The sequence below is a fragment of the Felis catus genome, chromosome B3, assembly GCF_018350175.1.
Source record: "Felis catus isolate Fca126 chromosome B3, F.catus_Fca126_mat1.0, whole genome shotgun sequence".
Taxonomy (NCBI): domain Eukaryota; kingdom Metazoa; phylum Chordata; class Mammalia; order Carnivora; family Felidae; genus Felis; species Felis catus.
The window spans coordinates 5609062-5625234 of NC_058373.1; the positions used below are offsets into that span (position 1 = coordinate 5609062).

The following is a 16173-nucleotide window of genomic DNA, read 5'->3' on the forward strand; positions in this document are numbered from 1 at the left end:
ATGATCGTTCAAAAAATAAAATTTTGGGGCACCTGGGCGGCTCCATCGGTTAAGCGTCCGACTTCGGCTCAGGTCATGATCTCACGGTTCATGAGTTCCAGCCCCGCATCGGGCTCTGTGCTGGCAGCTCGGAGCCTGGAGCCTGCTTCGGATTCTGCAATTCTCTCTCTGCCCTTCCCCCACTCGCACTCTTTCTCTCTCAAAAATAAAATGTTAGGGGTGCCTGGGTGGCGCAGTTGGTTAAGCGTCCGACTTCAGCCAGGTCACGATCTCGCGGTCCGTGAGTTCGAGCCCCGCGTCGGGCTCTGGGCTGATGGCTCGGAGCCTGGAGCCTGTTTCCGATTCTGTGTCTCCCTCTCACTCTGCCCCTCCCCCGTTCATGCTCTGTCTCTCTCTGTCCCAAAAATAAATAAATGTTAAAAAAAATAATAATAAAATGTTAAAAAAATTTTTTTTACACAAAAAAAAAATTGTAAAAAAATTTTGAAAACTAAGAAAATGACAAAACCCCTGATCCCCTGTGCTGTCACCCTGAATGGACTGGGGAAGGTGCTGAGTAAAGGGGCTGAGGGAAAGCAAATGAGTTCCTTGCCCCCAACCCATCAGGGCATTACACTTCCCACCTTAAGGACCATACTCCACTGAGAGATGGAGTTAGCCAGGCCAGGCTGGTTCTGGCCCACTAGCCCCTGGAACGAGGAGGTTCAGAACCTTTCAGAACTCAGAGAACTAGACCAACCTCAAAAAATAACAGTCCTTTGGGGTGCCTGGGTGGAGTGTCCCGACTCTCCATTTTGGCTCAGGTTATGATCTTGCAGTTCGTGAGTTCGAGCCCTGCATCAGGCTCTGCACGGACAGGGCAGAACCTGCTTAGGATTCTCTCTCTGTCCCTCTCCTTCTTGTGTGCATGTGTGCATGCTCTCTCTCTCTCCCTCTCTCAAAATAAACAAACATTTAAAAAAAAAAAAAAAAGTAGGATCCCCTGGGTGGTTCAGGTCATGAGCCAGGTCATGATCTCACCGTTCATGAGTTTGAGCCCGAGTCGGGCTCTGTGCTGACAGCTCAGAGCCTGGAGCCTGTTTTGGATTCTGTGTCTCCCTCTCTCTCTGCCCCTCCCCCCTCACACTCTGTCTCTCTCAAAAAATAAATAAACATTAAAAAAAAATTTTTTTTAAGTCACAGTCCTTTAAGAGGAAAGGCCATGATTGTTTCTATTCTTTAGATTTTATTTAAAAAAAGAAAAAAAAAGTAAAGTGCATCTCATTAAAAAAAAATATAAAACCCACATAAACTCAGGGCCCCTGTGTTGGGCAGTGTCCATATACCTTAGAATGGGGGCAGGCAAGGTACAGGGGATGGACTCTGGGCAGGACTAGGTTTAGGGGGGAGTCTGGGGTAGATGTGGGGAAAAGGGACACAGGTTTGCAGGCTGGGGTGGAGGAAGGCAGGCTTCCGAGAGAAAGGCGTCCATCGTCACAAACTCTCTCCCGGGCTCGCGCTGCCCCCTCTCACACGTGGCCACAGCCTGATACAGGCTGGAAAGGTCCAGCAGGTGAGCCGGAGCCCAGGGCCTTGGGAGGGCTGCGGGGGCGGTGTAGCACCCCCCCCTCCCCCCGGTCCCTGAGGTGATGGGATGATGGCTGTAATGGGCCGGCCAGCCGTCGAGGCAGGACGCACGGAGCCCGAGCCGGCCCTTGCCTCGGCAGAGACCAGGGGCAGCCGGTGGCGGCAGGCTAAGGCAGAAGGCGGAAGAGGCCAGCCGGTGGGGGTGCCCAGCTCTGTCTCAGACCACCACTTTGGGCGAATTCCCACGCCTCCGAGGCTGAGGCTGCGGGAGGGGCTGCGTGCGCGCCTGGGGCTCCGGGCTGTCTCCTCCTCACTCCTGTTTCACATTTTCCGTTGTTTAAACAAAGGGCTCAGTTTACACAGGGAGCGCTCTTCTGTCCATCGAGACAGGCCCCCATCTTCAGCTGGGACCTCCGGGGCCGCGGCTGTGGGTCGGAGGGGGCCTCGCTACGTGGCCCGCTCCATCGCTCACGAGGGTCGGGCGCCACAGTTGTGTTCCGCGAGAAGCGGAGGCCCGGCTGACCCCCTCTGAGCACTCACGGCCTCTGAAGCCAAGGTGGACTCCTCTAGAAGTCAGCTCTCACACCACGGAGTCCCGGATCTCAGAGCCCAGGCGGACCCGGGGCCGGGGGCACACCGGGGACACCTCCACAAAGCTGTCCTGGATGCTGAGCGGCCTCTTCTCGGACTCCGTGAAGACGCGGGGCCCCGGGGGGCTGTCTGACAGGGCCTGGTAGCCTCGGTGGTCGAGAGGGGTGCTAGGGGGGCCTACGCCGTTAAGCGGCCGGGTCTCAGGTGGCAGCGCCGTAGGGCGGGTCTTGGGGTGCACACTGGCACACTCCCCCTGCTTCAGGAAGACTTTCATGCCGCCCCGGTGCCGGTAGAGGAAGAATAAAATCAGGAGCACCACAGCGAACACGAAGAGCGCGCACATCACCAGGAACTCGGTCCAGTAGGACTTGTCCGCACCCCAGCTGGCCTTGCCGCCGGCCGGCGCGCTCACCCGCGACGTGCTGATGACGACGGGCACGCCGCCGCTCCGGTCTGCTCGGTCCGCGATCAGGTCCTCTACAACCTTTGGGCAGTAATTGGCCACCAGCTGCCAGAAGCCCTCCTCCAGCGACCAGCACTGGAACACCCCCAGTTCCTGCTGGCTGCCCACCAGCAGCAGGTCCCCAGTAGGTAACACGCGGCAGGAGGCCGAGGCGTTGACGGGGGCCCCGTCGTGGAGCCAGAGCCGGGTGGCCAGGTTGGAGAGGAGGGGGCAGGCCAACGTGTTCACCGTGTTGGGCTGAAACTGGACCCGCTCACACGGCTTCTCGCCTACAGACAGAAGACGCACGGGGTGAGGGGGGGCCCGGCATCCACGGTGGCCCCGAGCTCACCCGCCTCTCCCTGGACTGTGATCCTTGTACCATGATGGAAAACTCGGGGGACTCTGAGTCTGGGACGTGGACAGAAGGAAGGGCATTTATACCCACCGTTGCCTGCAGAAGGCTTCTCAGCGGACTTGGCCCCCACCTCTCCAGCTCGGACAGGGCAGTTTACCTGTTAGTACAGGAGCCGGAAACCGGGCTGAGGACGTGTTGCAGAGGCCCCTGGCGTTCGCCCCCTCAATGTCCTGGATCCACGGCCTGGGGACCAAGAGACAGTCTGGGATAAGCCAGGAAACCACTGTGAGCCTGCATCGCCCCTCCCCGGACCCCCCCCCCCCCCCCTCAGTGCAGCCAGGCCATCACGTGGCCCTGCAGACCCAGGCCTGGCCAAGGGCCTAGGGAGGCTCAGGGACCACCAGGACCAAAGCAGGAGTAAAAAGGCAGCTTCCCCATGCTGATTCCCCACCTGCAGGTTCTGAGCCAGCACCTCCTCTGTTTGTTTATACATTATCTATTCTAAATACAAGTTACCGTCACACTCCCCTGAATTACGAAAGCAATATGAGCTTTTAGAAAACATAAAACGTAATAAAAAATAAAAGTCATTCTTTTTTCTAACCTGTTATAAAAATTTTTAATGGTTTTATTTATTTTTGAGAGACGGAGACAGAGCACGAGTGGGGGAGGGGCAGAGGGAGAGGGAGACACAGACTCTGAAGCAGGCTCCAGGGTCTGAGCTGTCAGCACAGAGCCCGACACGGGGCTTGAACTCGCAAACCTTGAAATCATGACCTGAGCCGAAGTTGGACGCTTAACTGACTGAGCCACCCAGAAGCCCCTTAAAAGTCATTCTTGATATACTCAGAAAACCTAAAAACTCAACCAAGTACAAAGGCTGAAAACACTACGGAAGCCACACACAACCCACCATCTGGTAACCGTGATGGGGAGTATTTGTGGTGCATCCTTCCAGGTGGACATGTGTGTACTCGTATGTGATTCTCTGAAATATAAAATCGGCACCAGGTCTCCATGTGTGTGAAGCAAGGTCACTACAAGGGGGACAGATTCCATCTTTATTTAAAATACATGTAGGGGCACCTGGGTGGCTCAGTCAGTTAAGAGCCAGACTTTGGCTCAGGTCATGATCTCGGGTTTGTGGGTTCGAGTCTCACATTGGGGTCTGTGCTGACAGCTCGGAGTCCGGAGCCTGCTTCGGATTCTGTGTCTCCCTCTCTCTCTGCCCCTCCCTCCCTCACTCATGCTCTGTCTCTGTCTCTTTCAAAGATAAACATTAAGACATTAAAAAAAAATAATAATAAAATAAAATACATGTATTTTGGAGCGCCTGGGTGACTCGGTTGGTTGGGTGTCCGACTGCGGCTCAGGTCATGATCTCACAGTTTGTTGAGGTTGAGGCCCACGTTGGGCTCTGTGCTGACAGCTCGGAGTCTGGGGCCTGCTTCGGATTCTATCTTCCTCTCGCTCTCTGCCCCTCCCCCACTAGCGCTCTCTCTCGCCCTCGCTCTCTCTCTCTCTCTCCCCCTTGCTCTTAAAAAAACATTAAAAAAATTAAAATAAATAAAACACATGTATTTGTATTTTACATATATAGAGAAAAGTCTGGGAGGCTATATTTCCATCAAAATCTCACTGGGATTCTCTCTAGGTGGTGGGATTAGCGACAGTTTTTATTTTGTTTACGCTTCTCTCCACTCTTTAGGTTTTCCGTATGAACATTTTACAACCTTAGTTCTCTTGAAAGCCATTTTTAATGGGTTTTGTTAACGGATTGTTGCGTAGCCCTTATTTTTTGTTAAAGAAAAATTTGCACGCTAATTTTTCATTGCTGCGACACTTCCACTACCGAATGGGTAAGGCAAACATAATTTCTTGCCTAAGCCAGAACCCTTTTGAGAGTCAGAAGGGTAATGTTTAAAAAAAAGAAAAAAAAAAGGAGGGCCTGTGGAAGGTGCTCTGAGGCCAAGGGCACAGGATGGACAAGTGGGACAATGGGAAGGGCCTGCAGAAGCTCTCACCTGGAGGCCGCCTCAGGTTGGTAGAGGCTGACGTGTCTGCAGCTGGAACCGCTCCAAGCACAGTAGGGGTCCCGGGCGAGGACACAGTCCCCACAGCTCTGGTACAGGCTGCAGTTGGCCACAGGCACCTGGACTACGCCTGAGTGGGAGGCAGCGTAGAGCAGTCCCTGCACAGACACGGGGCGGGGGGTGAGAGGCGGGCACGGGCGCCCGGGGCCGCCTCGCACAGCTGCACCTGGCTCGCGTGCCCACCAGAGCCACTCCCCAGGGGGCCTCCTCTTACGCCCCCGGGCACCCCACTTTCCGTTGGCTCATGCCACGAGACTGGAACTTTCCATCCTGCAGGCGCCAGGGAGAAGCTGGCTGGGGCCCGCTTATCGGTAATGAGGGGCACCCGGACGTGCTCCCCGGGCTCCTCCTCCAGCTCACCCTGCTGGCGTCCAGCAGCAGGTTCTGCACGGGCTGTCCTGGCGAGAAGATCTGGAGCTCCTCGACGATGTGCACCCTGGGGCCCACGCCCACCGCCTTGTGCAGCCGGCCATCGCCTGGAACACGGACAGCGCTCAGGCCCACAGCCCCACAGCCGCGTCCCCCGAGCCCGAGCCCGCCCCGCCGCGGGCACTTACTGGTGCCCAGGAAGAGCACGTCGTAGGTGTGGTGCAGGCCGGCCACGCGGTGCACGGCCACGCGCTGGTAGCGGGCGCGGGGCTGCAGCAGCAGCAGGCGGCTGCGGACCTGCCCGTCCATCAGGAAGTGGTCCTTGAGGAAGTTCAGCACACGGTCTGGGAGTTGCAGGGACGAGCTGATCTTCCTCTCCCGGGCACTGTCGGTGATGCACTGAAGGAGAAGGCGGCGGCGTGAGGCCGGTGCCGCTTAGAGCGGCCAGCCGGGCGGGAACCGCGTGGCCGCCGCCGGGATTGCCAGGCCCCGCCCCCGCGGTGGACGGCAGGGCCACCCGCCCGCCCCGCAGACGCCGCTGCACGTCACCCGCGGTGCTGCAGGGAGCCAGCACACCGATCGGGAGGCCCCGGGGCGAAGCCTGGGTGTGGGGCACCCAGGGGCCCTGGCCGGCAGGGTTCCCCTCCCTGCCCAGGCCCCTCGCCCTCCCCCAGGCCTCAGGAAGCATGCCACGCTTCTGCGGCTTCAGCAACCTTTCACCAGTGCCGGAAGGAAGCCTAGGCTAACCAGGGTCTCCTAGTGCGGGGGGCATGAAGGTGCCCTCCCAGGGCCCCAGGTGCCCACGACGGTGACGGCTCGGGGACGCCCTCCGTTGGCTCTGCTTCCTCCTCTAGCTTTCCTATTCCCTCACGGTGCTTCCTGAATCACCTCCCTTATGAACCCCCGGCACTCAAATCCCTGTTTCAAGGTCCAATGGCAACAGGCTGCCATTATGGGCAGCCTATTAAGCTGGATGGAAAGAAGGACGATATCCCCACGGCCGGGCCGCGCGTCACTCAACAGCTAGAGGAGGAGCTCACAGCTGGGCAGGGGAGAGACGCGGGTGCAGGGACAATGACAGAAGCGTGCACTAAGCGTCCCGATGGGCACACACCTGCTCACTCTAGATAGGGCTACGGCATTCCAGCATTCGTAGCCACGTGTAACCCAGTAAGACAAGCAGGCCTGGCTCTTGTCCCCACGTTCAAGAAGAGGAAACAGGCTCAGAGAAGCCCAAGGAGCCCAGCACGGTGTGGGGACCTTTGTCATCCGCACCCCACCCGGGTGCAGAGAGCAGCACTTACCGCTCCGGGACGGGGTGTGGGCACTGGGTGGGTCACAGTGTACCACTGCTGTGTCTCCCGGTTCACCTCCTTGTACAGGCCGTTGAAGGCCTTCTGCACGTCTTTCATGGTGAAGACACACAGGGCGGAGCCCTCCGTGGTCCCCCTGTGCCTACCGTGGAAATGGCTGGATTAACCCAGGAGCCCCGGGGCTCCGCACGAGGCCGGCTTAGCCCCAAGGCCGGCTTTGGGCCCCAGTCCCGTCACCCCCCAGCCGTCCCATCTCTGATTAGGTCCCCGGGGGCCGTACCACTGGGATGTGAAGACCCCATAGAAGAGGGTGTCCCGCCAGTCCTGGGGGCTGGGGCTCAGCGTGAAGACGTCCTGCAGCACGTTGAACGGGAAGCCGTCGTCGGGCCGCGAGCAGAGCAGCTGGGCCTTGAGGAAGGACGTCCAGCGTTGCTGCAGGACCCGCTCGCCGCCCTCGTCACCCTGGGGGAGGGGGAGAGACACTGGGCTCAGCCTGGGCGGGGGCTGGGAGGCAGGGGGAGCCTGGTGCCCCTTGCGGCCCCTCCCCAGTGGTAGTGGTAGCTGACCCAGACCCTGGGAAGGGCAAGCCACGGCTGGGGCCGAGTTCCATTTAAAAGCAAGAAGCGGGGCGCCCGGGGGAACTCAGTCGGTTGAGCGTCCGACTTCGGCTCAGGTCGTGATCCTGAGGTTCGTGAGTTCGAGCAACGCACAGGGGCTCTGCGCTGACAAGTGCGGAGCCTGCTTGGGATTCTCCCTCTCTCCCTCCCCGACTCGTGCTGTCTCTCTGTCTCAAAATAAATAAAGAAACTTTAAATATACAAAATAAATAAACCAAATCAAGAGGACTTGACGGCAATGTCCAGGAGGCCGGCCGAGTAAAGGACAGTTCCCTCACCGTGGAACAGCCAGAAACAGAGCGGGGTCTGCCTACACGCAGGGAAAGAGGTCACGATTCCCAGCAAACACCTAAATACCCGCATTACAGTAGAACTCTTGCTTTGTAAGCGGTGTTTTAATAACGCAAATACGTATATATTTACGCATATACAAAGAAAGATTCCCAAGGGGCGTTCTAAAACGTTAACAGCGTGGTCACTTGTGGTGAGGCAGCAGGGTTCTAACGCTAACCCGGTCCACATCTAGTTGTTGCGTACCACGCTCCTGAGAGCTTTCTGTGGATGGGTTTTACCCAGAGCTTTCTGTGGATGGGTTTTACCCACGCAACATCACTGAACAGACGAGGACGCTGACTGAGAGGGCACGGGACTTGCCCAAGGTCACAGGACCCAGTGGGGTTTGAACCGAGGCAGCCTGGTTTGAGACTATGCTCTGGATCGCGATGGTCCGCTGCCTCTTTACCTTGTAAGTGACTGTTGTGCACACTTTTCTGTATTTCCACATTTTCTTAAATAGGAAAAAAACCATTAAGAGCTATTCTCATTTAAAAGGAGAGAGAGGAAAGCAGTTAGCCAAGCTGTTCCTCCTGGAGGACAGGAGATGCCATCTCCTGGCGTTTCCTGATCCTGTACCCGAGGAGCCTTTGGGGTCTCCGGGGCGGCCCGTCCCTCACCTTGCAGATGCGGGCGATGCGGGACACGATGGTGTTCTCGAAAAACTCAAACTCCTGGCCAGTCTCGCTGAAGAAGAAGTAGATCTTGTCATCGTCCCCCTGCAAACTGCCCAGGCTCTCGGGAACGTAGGCTGAGGCCACAAACGCTGGGTCTGGGGGCCGACGGGGAGCACGGAGTCAGCCCGGGCATCCCGGACAGGCGGGAGAGTGTTCTCGGCCCTGCAGGGAGAGCGCGCCCCTCCCTGGGCTCCGGGGACTGCCCACCGGGTGCGTGGGGAGGACTTCACCTTGGAGCCAGTTGAGGGAGCTCTCGGTCTTGGTCGGGCGGAGGCTCTGGCTCCGGGAGATGGCCGGGTCATTGCCTTGGAAGCTGCTGACTGTTCCAGTGTACAGCTCACCGTCTGCCAAGAGAATGTTCCCATGGGAATGGCCCCTCGGCACGGCCCCTTCCGCCCGCTCAGGGCCCGGAGTGACCCCAGCACTGCCCACCGCGCCTGAGGTGGACAGGGAAGAGAGCGGCAACTGGGAACAGCCAAAGCAAGGGCAGCCAAGGGTCGCCCCGTGCCCCCTGGGAATCAGCATGGCGTGAACCCACCAGCTCAGGCCTGGGGGCCACCCCCCCACCCCCTCACCCCCCCCCCCCGCCCCGCACATGGAGCCTCAGTGAGCCCCTCCTGCCACTCTGCCCCCACCACTCACCAACCACCAGGGCCGTAGACTTGAAATTGGGGTCAAAGGGACATCGGCCCTTGCCATCCTCCAGGAGGATGTTCCCCGCCTCGTCCTGTGCCAGAGTGAAGTTCTCCACACTCTGCAGGGAAGCAGACAGGAGAGCTCAGGGGCTCACCAAGGAGCCTGCGGCCCCGGAGGGAAAGGAGGGAGGTGTGCCCCAGAAGGCAGCTCTGTGGGGGGAGAGGTGGGAGGCAGACCACCCTCATCTCTGCACCGGGGGCACAGTGCTGGCACCGCCTGGCAGTGGCCCTGTGTGGTGGGCCCTACCGGCCCCAGGGGACACAGAGGAGACTAGACGGTACTCGAAGGGGCAGCAATGTGATTCACACCCGGGCACATCTGACTCCCGTGCTGCAACCCGCTGCCTCAAAGTGCCGCCCTCCGCCACAGGCGGGTGAAAAGCAGAAACGCAAGAGTGTGTGCGAGGAGGGGTGCATGAGGTGGGCTCCGGAGCTGAGTGAGGGCAGGGGACGGCTAGAGGAAGCAAGAGGTGGTGTCCTGGGTCAGCCAGGGTGCTCACAGGCACCCCTCCTTCCCCCTGCAGGCCAACCCGGCCACCAGATGTGGGGCGGGGCCTCAGGGCTCTCAGAGCCCACTGTTCCCTAGAAGCTTGGCCCTGGGTCCTGCCCTTGACCAGGGATCGGTGCTGGAGAACGGCTCCTGGCGCGGAGGGGGACACTCACGATGTAGGTGCACACGGGGCTGAAGGCTGCTGTGCCGCAGGTGAACAGGTGGCTGCTGTTGAGCGGAAGGAGGATCTTCACGTAGTTTTGACAGTCGCGCTGGGGGAGGAGGGAGGAGGTTGTCAGGCCCAAGCATGCCACCAGGGGGCACCGCCAGGCCCTCACCACCAGTTGGTGGGGGCGGGGGCGTGGTGGGTAAAGCCTCTGCTCTCGGGTGCGCCTCAAATCCCAGAGCAAAAGAGAACCCAGCAGCCTCCCAGGGCAGGGTAGACTGAGGACCACGGACAGTGTGCACTGGAGGGGAACCCAGGGGCTCCACTAGATCTGTGTTCCGGAAACTTCTCTCCAGCCCGAGAGTGAAGGCACAGGATCCCTTCCTCTTGCGCTGTCTCGGCCCCTGAGGGTCTTCTTTGGAACCTCGGGGAAAACCTCTGGTCCTCCCCACCACCTCGTGAGGAAGCCACAGCCCAGAGCAGGACCCTGGACCCCAGACTCGTGGATTGCCTCTGTAAGGGTGTCTGACGGGTGTCTCCGACCAAGCATCCTGTCGTTCCCCCAAAACTTCCTCCTCTCAGACCTCTCCCCCTCAGCTGTTCAGGCTCCAAAGCTCACGGCCGTCAGCCCCAACTCATCCCTCACACCTCCCATTTCCCCACCAGGAAATCCTGGTGGCTCCATCTTCAAAATACATCCAAAATTTGACCACTGTTCACTCCCTTTACTGGTACCACCCCGGTCTGGTCTCCCTCCCTCTGCCCCTGCCCCAAGGAGACCACTCTCCACCATGGCAGCCAGAGGGACTCTTCCTTTTTTCTTTTTCTTTTTTTTTTTTTTTAAGTTTATTTACTTTGAGAGAGAGGGAGAGAGAGCAGGGGAGGGGCACAGGGAGGGAGGGAGAGTCCCAAGCAGGCTCTGCACTGACCACGCGGAGCGTGACACGGGGTTCTGTCCCATGAACCGTGAGATCGTGACCTGAGCCGAAACCAAGAGTCGGATGCTTAACCAACTGAGCCGCTCAGGTGCCCCCAGAGCAACCCTTTCAAAACAGATGCCACCATGTCACTCCCCTGCCCAGCCCTTTGGTGGCTCCCCAAACACCTCGCTCAGAGTAAGTCCAGTCCTGCCCCTTGTCCAGGAATCCCACAGCTAACTCCCTCAGCACTGTCCAGTCCTGATGCAAATGTCCCTTTCTTAACGAGCTGTGGCCTGACTACCTGTTCAAGCGGCTCAGTTTTGCCTGTTGCTCTTTCTTCTTTTTCACTGTTACATTGCCAGTGTCTAAAAGTACTTGGGCGCAGGGGCGCCTGGGTGGTGCAGTCTGTTAAACGTCCAACTCTTGATTTCGGCTCAGGTTGTGATCTCAGTTCGTGAGTTCGAGCCCCACATTGGGCTCTGTGCTGACAGTACGGGACCTGATTCTGATTCTCTCTCTCTCCCTCTCTCTCTCTGCCACTCCCCCGCTCATGCTCACTCTCTCTCGAAATAAATAAATAAATTTAAAAAAGAAAAAAAGGGGGGGCCACTGGGGTGGCTCAGTCGGCTGAGCATCCGACTTGGGCCTAGGTCATGATCTTGCCATTCTCCAGTTTGAGCCCCAGGTGGGGCTCTGTGCTGACAGCTCAGAGCCTGGAGCCTGCTTCGGATTCTGTGTCTCCCTCTCTCTCTCTCTCCCTCAAAAATAAAAATAAACATTAAAAAAACTTTTTTTCGAACAAAAAAAAGTACTCGGGCATGGACCAAGTGCTTAATAAGTAAACGTTTGTCAAATAAAAGAAGTCACGGGCAGTCAGGACTTGAACTTGTGTCTGAACTCCACTCCGGTGCTCTCTCCCCTTCACCTTAGCCACCCTCTGCTGCACGCAGGGTAGGGAGGTCTCTGGGAATAGTGGGGAGCCCTCCAGGAGAACTCCCAGGCTGGACCAGACCCCATACGCAGTGGTCTGGCCAAAACCCCACCAGGATCTGTCAGCTCTGCTCCATCACACCACCTGTGGGGGGACAGGACTCCCACCCGACCCAATTGTTGCTCTTGCTGGAAGCTGACATTTATTTGGCACTGATTAGGTGCCAGGTGCCTCTTATGTATCAGCTCGCTGAATCCTCACAGCAAGACCTGAGATAGGTAGGCATCACTAGCCCCACTTTACAGGTGGAGACACTAAGGCTCAGAGAGGCAAATCTCCTCATTCAAGGTCACGGAGATAACAAGGACAGGGCCAAACCCAGGTGCGGCCACCTCGGAAGCCTACGCTCTTTCTATCACAGCGGCTCCCACATCCTCCCTCCGTGCCGGGTCCAGTGCACCTCTCCAGCCTTCCTTCAGCCCAGGTGGCCTCCAGGTACAAGCTCACCTGTGGGTCCTTGCCCTTGAAGCTGCACTGCTGTTTCCTGTCTGCATCTGCGCTCCACAGCAGCTGCAGGAAGAAAGAAGGGGAGTGTGGGAGGGGAAGTGGAGGATGTACGTGCCCAGCACCACCACCACCACCCCCCCACCCGTCTGCATCGTCTTCACACCCAGAGGGTCAGTTTTTCTGTTTTCCCCTCTGCCATCCTCTGCCCAGCCTGGCCAGCCCCCGGCATCATCTCACCTCCTGGTACTCCCCGCCTGGCAGGAAGCTGGAACTACTGTTGAGAGCAAAGAGAGCCTCTCGGGCACCCACGTACAGAGTCCTGCCATCCCTGCTCAGCAGAAGGGCCGTGTAGTTGGAAATGTTTTCAGCTTCAAATCTGAGGAACGGCCGCTTTTCAGAGCCTGGGAGAGGAAGACAGACATAAACCTGGGGGCCACACCTCCCACGAGAAACCTCTTCTGCCAACCTCTAGGACGGGCCGATCTGACGGTGAGTGAGCAACGCAGCACACGGCAAGGGGCTGGGGACAGGGGGTCAGGCTTAAGGGGGAACGCCATTCCTGGACTCTCCAACATTATAGAAGAAACAAAGGCACGGAGATGAATGTAAAAGAACATTTATCATGGCACTGTCCCTATGAATGAAAAATTGGAAACAACCTAAGTGTCCAACCACAGGGGACTAGATGAAAACACATCACTGTTAATACTCCACTCAATGGAGTATTATGCAGCTGGGAAAAATGATGTCGTGTTAGAAACACCAGGAAAACAAGCAAACAGAAGCATACAAGAAAGTCATGGTCAGATATGAAGCAAACGAAGATAGAGCACGTAACAGAACAAAAGAGAGGGAAGGAGGTTGAACACCCGCCTTTGAGTGGCATCACACCCAAGGAGAAGGATCTACAGGGCACAGCCCACCCCTACCCCTGCAGCGAACCTGCCCCCTGCCCCTGCAGCGAGCCTCATTTAAAATGGCAGAGGGGGGCGCCTGAGTGGCGCAGTCGGTTAAGCGTCCGACTTCAGCCAGGTCACGATCTCGCGGTCCGGGAGTTCGAGCCCCGCATCAGGCTCTGGGCTGATGGCTCGGAGCCTGGAGCCTGTTTCCGATTCTGTGTCTCCCTCTCTCTCTGCCCCTCCCCCGTTCATGCTCTTTCTCTCTCTGTCCCAAAAATAAATAAGCGTTAAAATGGCAGAGGGATGCAAACATGGGGCACCGGTCTTTACCTCTTTGCTCCCACTCAGTCACTCGTGGAAGATTCGGGATTTTAAATAGAATGTAAATTGTCACTGACCCTGACCTCGGGAACTTGAGTGAACAATAGACACACGGTGATGCTGGCTGCCAGGGGAGTTAAGGGAAAAGTGGAGTCTCTATCTTCTTCTGAGAGCGAAGAGGGCCGCAAGATAATGCCAGTGGTTAATGCAACAAGAAACTGAGGCTCAAGTATAAAATTTTTCGGGGCGCCTGGGTGGCTCAGTCGGTTGAGTGTCTGACTTTGGCTCAGGTCATGATCTCGTGGCTTATGAGTTCAAGCCCCCACGTGGGGGCTCTGTGCAGACAGCTCCAGAGCCTGGAGCCTACTTCGGATTCTGTCTCTGTCTCTCTCTGCCCCTCCCCCACTCATGCACTGTCTGTCCGTCTCTCAAATATAAAAAACATTAAACAATTTTTTAATATAAAATTTTTCTTTAAGTTTATTTTATTACTTTTGTAGTAACCTCTACCCCCAATGTGGGGCTCGAACTCACGGCCCTGAGATCAAGGGCCGACTGAGCCAGCCGGACACCCCGAAGTATGATATTTTAAATTACAGAAGTAACCCAATACGGTGGTAGAAAAACAGAGGAGGTGAAGGGTAATGGGATAGAGAAGGCCTTATTTTTCTCAGCAGCCAATCAGTAAATTAGACAAGCCAAGAAATAGTGGTGTAAGGCACTTCACCACGTGGAGGAAACCACTGTATTAACAAAAGGTCTAAATGACGAAAAGGTGTCCCTTTCTCCAGGCCTGGGGCTGGGGAGGACAGAGGCATTTGCTGCTTTTCACGGTAAGTACTTCCCATACTTAAAAACAAATTATGTGCACATGTCCTGGATATAAACTTTAACTCTTTCTCATTGTTATAAAGTATGCAACACAAGGAAAGATTCTAATGATCTCCCACCAAGTGAAGATGAAGGTTATAGAATAGTATGCCTAGTTAGAGCCTATTTTTTTTTGTGTGGGAAAAATATAAACAGAAAAAAAAAAAAAATCCAGAAGGATGAACCACACAGGGTGCTGAAAACTGGTATCCCTGGTGGGAGTAGAGGTAATTTTCTTTTCCTTTTTCCTTCTCATTTTTTGGATTCTACAACAAGCCGGTTCCTCTTGTGTAATGGGAAAGAAATAGAAGAAAAAGAAAGAAACACACATACCTATCCAACCAGGGTACCGTTTGTGCTTTGAGTGACTCATGGATTTGAAGAGAAATTATTCTAAAAATTCTAAGCAGCCGATAAGAAAAGAAAAACAGGCAGAACTCAGCCACCCTGCCCAAGCTCAGGTATCTCCTAACTGACCAGTCGGTTATGACCACGCACGCAAATATCGTCTCGTGAAGCTGAGGAAGCAAAAAATGCAACATGCCAACAAAGCAGTTGTGAAGATGGCTTTCACGTGGTGAGTGTTTTTACATACCCCCGGCCTGGCTCCACAAAGGGCAAGAAAATAAAGAAAAGGACACAGTGAAACAGAAACACTAAAATCAGGAGTAGGGAGAACGCACACATCTGAAGAAAACACCTAAGCCAGAAAGTAAGGGCATAGTCACATAAGCAGGTCCTGAGAGATCTTCACAACAGCTACTAGGGATGGGGTGCCCATTTAAGGCTGAGCCTCCTGGTGGCCAGGGAGAAAAGGGAAATGAAGTTACCTTGTTCTCACTATCCAAGAGGAGGTACACATAGCGGCCTTTCTGGAGAAACTAAGCTTTCTGCCTCACCACTAATGCTAAAGGAAACCCTCAGGTGGGACGTTCCAGCAAAGCTCACGGGACATGGGATGGATAGCAGCCCGCCAGCAAACAGGATGACGGAGTTCCCAAGGCTGCTCCTCACAATGGCTCCTGGTGAGGGAAGGTGATGACACAAGGTGGCCAGTGCAGGAACGTGTGTGGCTCTGCAGCTAGGAGTCTTGTCATACAGCAGAGTCTAAACTGGGGCGGCACTGGGAATTCATGGGGTAAGTCCTGCCTCACGTCTGGTGTCCAAACTCTGGCACTGAGACCGCAGGACAGCTATGGTCCGGAGAGGTCAGGGCCTCTCTTTGAACTCTCAAGTCCAGAATCGCCTGAGACTCTAGGTTTTTTGCCTCAAATGCCCAACTCCTCATCACTTACCAGCACTCTACACACTGGGAGACCCAAAGAAAGTTTCTAGTCCTAATCCCCCAGTTCTCCCAACCATGAAATTTCCAAACGCAACAGGGTCCAATCATGCGGCTTGTATCGTGCGGTGATGAGCCTTTAGGAGCCCGACATTTCCACGCTCTGCTCCTAGGAAGTCACGCCGGTAAAGGGACCCCTCCCACTGGCCAGCAGAGGCCTGCTCCCACTCCCGGGAGGGTGCAAAGTCGCCCAGGTCTGACCTCCAGGTCCAGGCCTGCTCCAGAGGTGCTGCCGCCGCTGACCTGGAATGGCCTGAGAACGTGCATTTACGAATTGACTCCCAAAGACCATGAAGGATACCACGTAGGTCCCCTGTCGGGCGGCGTAGGCGGCCTGACCTTTAGCGGTCCCCTACATTTCATGGGGATAACAAAGAAAATACAACCCCCAGCGGTCTCACGAGGAGTCAGAGAGTCGAGGGCAAACATCTTCCACGTCCCCTTCATGGTTTTCTGAAAGCAAGGGCTGGCTCAAATTTGCCAACGCTTATCTGCCCTCCCAGGAGGCTCGTTTCCCGCGGGCGGGGCCTGGAAGTCTAGGCAGGAGGCTGTGCTTGGAATCCGTCCAGAAACAGAAACACCAAAGGTCAGAGATAAGGTTGCCGTCCAGGTGGCAGCTCGGCCCCGCTCCGGCCTGGAAGGGAGAGGAAATCTGCCAAGGGTCACGTAGACA

At 56.2% G+C, this 16173-nt stretch overlaps 1 protein-coding gene across 2 annotated transcripts in view; it reads right to left on the bottom strand.

Moving 5' to 3' along the window:
• Positions 1–1205: 1205 nt before the first annotated feature.
• Positions 1206–16173, bottom strand: part of SEMA4B (semaphorin 4B) — a 39857-nt gene continuing 24889 nt past the window's right edge. For both annotated transcript variants that reach the window (XM_045058780.1, XM_045058779.1), the window contains exons 3-15: positions 12306–12469; positions 12069–12131; positions 9718–9816; positions 9002–9113; positions 8590–8703; positions 8303–8454; positions 7013–7194; positions 6724–6874; positions 5608–5818; positions 5411–5526; positions 4982–5148; positions 3115–3200; positions 1206–2889 (exon numbers count right to left, since the gene is read on the bottom strand). In XM_045058780.1, coding sequence (XP_044914715.1) covers positions 2147–2889; positions 3115–3200; positions 4982–5148; positions 5411–5526; positions 5608–5818; positions 6724–6874; positions 7013–7194; positions 8303–8454; positions 8590–8703; positions 9002–9113; positions 9718–9816; positions 12069–12131; positions 12306–12469 — 2360 coding nt within the window. In that variant the 3' untranslated portion in view covers positions 1206–2146. The remainder of the gene's footprint in view (positions 2890–3114; positions 3201–4981; positions 5149–5410; positions 5527–5607; positions 5819–6723; positions 6875–7012; positions 7195–8302; positions 8455–8589; positions 8704–9001; positions 9114–9717; positions 9817–12068; positions 12132–12305; positions 12470–16173) is intronic.